Source organism: Pristis pectinata, chromosome 6 (genome assembly GCF_009764475.1).
Source record: "Pristis pectinata isolate sPriPec2 chromosome 6, sPriPec2.1.pri, whole genome shotgun sequence".
Lineage (NCBI taxonomy): Eukaryota > Metazoa > Chordata > Chondrichthyes > Rhinopristiformes > Pristidae > Pristis > Pristis pectinata.
The window spans coordinates 87019064-87025580 of record NC_067410.1 but is presented as its reverse complement, the minus strand read 5'-3'; the positions used below and the strand labels follow the sequence as shown (position 1 = coordinate 87025580).

The following is a 6517-nucleotide window of genomic DNA, read 5'->3' as shown; positions in this document are numbered from 1 at the left end:
TTTTTACCTGTACTACATCAATGCACTCTGTACTAACTCAACGTAACTGCACTGTGTAATGAATTGACCTGTATGATCAGTTTGTAGGACAAGCTTTTCACTGTACCTCGATACAAGTGACAATAATAAACCAATAAACCAAAGAGAATAATGATGGTACGTACATTAGAAAAATACCATCTCCAAGTATCTCTCCATGTCATACAACACCCTGAACTGGATATTTCCTGTTGTTTCTTTATTGTCTCTGGATCAGAAAGCTTGACTACTGTAAAACACAGAACCATGAAATTCTGGGAAAAGCCCACATTTCAGCACCTTACCCATAGTGGGTTTATCACCTTAACTCTGCTTGCGTTGGCAGAGGCCAGTAAATTGTTCATTTTCCATTGGAAATCCAATGAGTATTGATTTCCAGCTGGTTAATTACTTCAATGTTTAGCAAACACAGAGAAATACTGCACCAGGGAGGGACAAGGAAATAACATCAACACTGTCTCCATGGGCTATTGACGTGCACCTCCAGGTGAAATGCTGTTAAGTAATATTTACAAAGACTTAACATAAATCCTTGCCTCATACATGAACCCTATGACAAAATGGGAAAACTGTTGAGGGGAGCAAAAAGAAAAATGTTTTAAATTTTTCCTTGTTTCTGTGAAATTACATATTTTGAGTGCAGATTATTTTTGTGGTTGTTACTGGAGTTTAATCCAAAAACTAAGACATCTGTTATGTGTGTATGTATGCTCGGGAAAAGGAATGTGAAGCTAAAAATAAATACTGGAAAAGTAATTAAAATATGCAATCAAAACAATTATCCAAGTATGTTCCAACATAATAAAACATCCTATAGTTTAGATACCATCAAACAATTATTAAACATTGGCATCTTTTACAATTGACTTTGTAGTGAACTATCACAATGCGCCCCCCCCCCCCATTATGCACTGCAACCCGTCTGCAATTGTGTGATAATCTGCTGAAACCCCAAGCTTCATTGAGATGTTTTGAACAAACCTGCACTCTCTCTGATTGACATAACTTTGTAATCCACAACCTATACTTATTCATTTTTTTAGCTGGTGGAGGAGCAAGGGCAATTAGTTCAACAAACTTTTTTTTTATATTTTAGAGTATGTATACTCAATGAAGAATTAGAAAATCTATTGGGTAGAATCAATAATGTGAATCTGAGTTGAGAACTGAATTAAGAAAGGAAAGGTTTTTTTTCTGCCTTCACTAAACACCAAACTATGTTGAAAAAAGCATTTTGACGTGGAGAGTGATAAGGAGCTGTTTTTATCCTTCCAGTGACCATTGAAAAAAAACTTCAATTTATATAATACTTCTTACAACCTCGGGAAGTCTCACTCTTCGCAGTATTTGCAATGTAAAGAAATGCTGCAGACTTTTGTGCACAAGACCTCATAAACAAAAATAAATATATGATTAGACAACCAATTTAACTTGTACTAGTTAAGACACAGATGGTAACTCGGCAACTCTCCTGCTCTTCTTGGAATAATTCCAAGGGAGAGAAGACAGAGCCTTCAACCCAAAGGAGCCTTTATTCTAAAGGATAGCAGCTTTAAAAGTGCAGCCAAGTTTACCACAGGACCGTATTGTAATATCAGTCGGGAGTATGAGGACGTAAATTTGAACTTACAACTTTCTGATTTGGAAGTATAAGGAAATTCGTCGCCTTTTTATGGATAAAGACTTTCTTTTGCAAGGAATGGTGGTGGGAGGATGTGATGGTGCTGGGATGGAAAGTCCTTCACAGTCACCTCTGAGAAATCTTTTTAAAAACAGAAGCCTGATGCCAGTGGGTGGTTCTATGGGCGTTACAAATTTTGGCGGTCCTAAAATAGAGGAAATTATTAAGAAAAAAAGTCTTGCACCGCCGAAATGCCCTTCATGAAACGTGGATTGTCAGATAATTGTTAGCCAGGTCGCCGAGCAGAGTAGTTCCTTGCTGAATTGTGAAAGAGCGCTTGTCTTGCGATCTTGCACACCGCGTCCCTTTAACGCGTCGTCCGAACGTGCAAGGTCTGCCGTTGCAAAGTGTCATTTATTCCACGCTGAAAGAAGCCAACTCCCCACTCCAAAAACAAATGGAACTTCATCGCCCGCTAAAATTCGCGGATTGAAATACGACAGGTGTCCACCACGGGGCGGCGTAAAAGGCGTTCCCAGGAAATTAGGTCTCAAACAAAAAACAACCTGACATTCCCAACCAGCTAGGTGGTTTGACAGGTTCACCGCTGAAGGGTTTCTTCACTCAGGGAACAGCACTCGAGCAGCAGCATGGGCACATTTATTGGTCACATCTCGCCCGGACTGGCGTTCGTTTCCTTCGGCATTCTTTACGCCTTCAAGTTTTCTCTGCTGGTGCTTAGAGGCGAGAAGATCCCGCTGGTATCTCCCCCTCGGACGGCTGGACTCAGGGGCTGCGTGAAGCGGATTCCTGTTGAAGGGGTGATGAAGATCGTGTACGGTACGTTAGCGGTTATGGCAGAGTTCTTTTATCCTCCCGGAGTCTATAAGATGATTCTTTTCAACAAAGAGAAGCCAGACTACCCATTCATCCACCCCAACGAGTGGCAGCATGTCACTATGTACGCCTATTTCGCTCTCAGTGGCTGGGTGGACGTCATTAGCCAGGCTTGCCTGCCCAGACGCTTATTCCTGTTTGAAAGCATTGCCATCGCAATTGCCTTTTACATAGAAGCTCTTCTCCTTTACAACCACATGCACGGCAAACAACAGGTGGAAAATTCGGTGCATGCGTTGCTTCTCTTCGTCTGCTTCTTGGTTTGCCTCGTCCTCACTGTCGAACTGTGGAGACCCAATGACCCCATCCTGTGGTTCACCAAGACGTGCCTGGTGATGATCCAGGGAACTTGGCTCCTGCACGCCGCTTTCATTCTTTACAAACCATTCACAGGCAAACCCTGGAAGGCCGATGATATAGCCAATCTGATGTTCGTCACTAATTTCTTCTGCTGGCATATTGCACTGAACATACTTCTTCTCCTGGCTTTCTTCTTGCTCACTGCGTGCTGGCTCAGCTGGCGCTCCCGCCCTGGAGGAAACGGGACCAAAGAAATGTTCGTCTTTAACCTGACGCGGGCCGATGGTGCAGTTCCCCGAGCAGAATATGATAAACTGAGGGCAGCCGAGGAGGAAACGCACCTACTCCAAGAATGTGACCCTTAAACCCCTCAGAAAGAAATTCAACTTCGGTGGTTGGTGGGTGGGGGATAGAGGTGGTTTGGTGCAACGGGATCAGAGCGGATCTGCCACCCGTTGTACAAGTATCCTCCTTTTAAGTTAAATTTCACCTCCTCCTACCCTCTATACCTCCCCCACTCCCCGACTTTGAACTACAGCTTTTATATATAGAAATACGAGTTTGTATCTTATTTTAAAATGTTCTCTAATTTAATCATAGGACAGGCAGGTAAGAACTCCATAAACTTGGAAAAAAATATTGAACATTTTACCTTTTATTTCTCACGCGGTTTTAAAATGTCAATTGACTTCAAATATTTGAACACTTGTTGGAGGAAAGTTATGTTTGAAGATGTGTAAGTATTGCCTAGCAAGTATAATGGCTCACTTTAGACTGAATATTCAACAAGAACTTTAGTGGCTAACCGAACTATTGGTTAACATTTAATGATTTCAATCATCTAGATTTAATGGCCTTTCCCAATGTTGTGCAATGCATCAAGTCCATGAATGGGAATAGTTTTCTTTTGATAATTTCTTACCCATTCCCTTTCTCTTCCAAATATATTGGGGTATGTTGTGAATATCTCACTTTCCCTTGGCCCCTTTTGTATTGCCACCCAAGAGGAGTTGATGGTGTAGCTCGATTTAAAAGTTGACCTTTTTCCTGACCCAGACGATAACTGAAATAGGAGAACAATGAAAAGATACCAATGCCAAATGTCCATCTCTTGATAAGAGGTAGAAAGTAGCACACCTTGTCACTGCTTGGCTGAGATCAAGGCATTCAACAAAAAAATGATGTTCTGTTCTTGAACATTGAATTCTCCCACTTAAAGTAATCCCAACCTCTATTCCCCACAATGCCCTCTTCCCCCCCCCCCCCACCACCATGCTTCTTCTTCTTCTCTTTCCCAGACTATCTCTTTTCCTACCCTTTTTTTTCTCCTTTCTCTCCTTACCTTTGACCCATCCCCCGGTGGATCTGCTCTCCCCTCCTCCCCCGCACCTGCCTATCACTATCTCTTACCTGCATCTACCTATCACCACCTTGTGCTCACCCCGCCTCCCCTCTTTCGTCCACCTATCACTGCTCTGCTTTTCCCTCCTATATATTGGGCTTCCCCTTTTCCTATCTTCAGTCCTGAAGAAGGGTTCTGACCCAAAATGTCGACCGCCTGCTCTTCTCCATGGATGCTGCCTGGCCTGCTGAGTTCCTCCAGCATCATCATGTTTTTCATCTAGATTCTAGCATCTGCGGTCCTCCGTTTCTCTGTGTTCCGTTCTTTATGATCCACATTTCCATTGGAGAAGTTTGTTGGGCATTTGGGGAAACTGAATGCACTTATTATTGTGACTGTGCAGAGCAGGGCTTTTTTACCACCTGCAGGGTAGGGGAAAGATTGTGCTGTATTTATGAGGATGAATGCTGTTCTAACCATGGATAAGAAGCTCCGTGTTCTCCAGGACAAGTTAGTCCATTTGTTTCACCATGTAAAAACTGCACTTTGCGTAATGTAGCAACTAACCAAGGCTGCTTTGGTAGCATCTCCCAAACTCATGACCTTCACTGTATAGAAGAGCAAAGGACATGTGAACACTTTCACCTCCAAATTCCCTCCCAATCATCCTGACTTGGACATGCATCGTCATTCCTTTACTGATCGATTAACATTGACATCCAACCAAATAACATCAAAGAAGCACTTCCACAAATCTAAGTGTAATGGATCATCACCACCTTCTCAAGGACAATTAGGGATGAATAACAAATTGAACTTTACCAACAAGCCCATATACTAAGAACTCGTGAAAGAAAAATTCTAAAAATGCATAAATTATTCTGTTGAAATGAATGTTTGATTTTGCGGAATTCTATAGAGTAATATGGAAAACTGATCGAGTTATTTTCAATCACAAATTTCTCAAATTGTATGGATCATGTCATTCATACAGTATTTTATTTGAAATTGAGCTGAGGTATAAAGAACAGTCTTTAACTAACAGTCAAATAATTAAAATCAATCACAATGAAGAATGTTGTGCATGACTTAGAGAAAGATATTAAGGACAGCAAATAAAACATATCTCATTCTTGTAAAACAGTTCTGATGAAATATTGCATTATAGTTTATAATTTTGCCTTGAGAAATAAAATGTAATGATGGAAAAATATACATTGATAACAAAACGCTTATGCTTGATGCAGGTGTTTGAATAGAAACAATTGTTTTTATAAGAAATACAAAGGCTGCTGTTCCAAGGAGCTGTGGACCAATTTTCTTTTGTTGTTTGTTATGGGTGCAACCACATGGAGGCCAAAGCCATTAGACATCAAAACAAAACATGCTGGAAACACTTAGCAGATCAGGCAATTTCCGTGGAACGAGAAACAGAGTTAATATTTCAGGTGGAAGACCCTTCATGCCTTTATTTGGTGAGCAATTACAAGGGAAATTTAATGAGCTTCTCTGTCTATGGTTCCCTTATCAGTATTACTAGCTCAAAGTTTCAATGTGTATTTTAAGGTGCTACTGTGCATTCCTGTACCTAGGCTCTTTGTGATATACAACTCTCACATTATCTAGTGTTGCCCTGGAGTGTGTCTCCTATACATTTGGCAAAGTATTCCATAGAACTTTATGGTTATATCATGTTCACAGTGTGAACAGTATTATAGTTTGGATTGCTTTGCAATAGTTTTTCTGAGGCTGCTGCACCTTTATTGCAGTAATAATCCCTCTTAAACTATAACTACTGACTATGTTATCCCTTTCTGCCCCTTAAGTTATATAAGTATGCAATTGGCTCGATATTTCCTCTCAGCCAAGCACATTAGGAAGTTTAAAGCCAGCTACTCAGTCATCTGACTGCTAATCTTACTTGGGTGGAACTCTCACAATTTGTAATAATCTACCCTTTTTTACACCAAAAATATTGAAGTACTGTATTTAGCAACTTGAATGAAGCAAAAAAAAACTATAAAATGTGGAACTCCTCAGTTGAAATAATCAATGGTAATTAAGAGGAGTAAATTTCATATGTAGCTCCTTGCTGAAAATATGCAATCTTAAATTCAACACTAGTGTTTTTGTTAATGTCCAGTATAAAACTAATTAATTGAAAGTATCACCATCTGTACTACTACCAGCTCCACTAAGACCCACTTAGGGTAGCAAAGGTTAGAACACTGTCGAATTCAGAGACCATCAGATTGGTTTGATGCGTAGCATCATGCTGTTTATAATGTAAACAAAAAATGTTGGCAACTCTCAGCAGG

General features: G+C 40.5%; 1 protein-coding gene across 1 annotated transcript; it reads left to right on the top strand.

The window, feature by feature from the left end:
* The first annotated feature begins 2046 nt into the window (after positions 1–2046).
* On the top strand, positions 2047–3222 carry LOC127571877 (transmembrane epididymal protein 1-like). Its single transcript, XM_052018622.1, has one exon. The coding sequence runs from the start codon at positions 2311–2313 to the stop codon at positions 3220–3222; it is 912 nt and encodes a 303-aa protein (XP_051874582.1). The 5' UTR covers positions 2047–2310.
* The last annotated feature ends 3295 nt before the right edge of the window (positions 3223–6517 follow it).

Bases quoted from the DNA above. Each gene is read 5' to 3' on its own strand.
- LOC127571877 (XM_052018622.1), top strand. From the start codon at position 2,311: ATGGGCACATTTATTGGTCACATCTCGCCCGGACTGGCGTTCGTTTCC.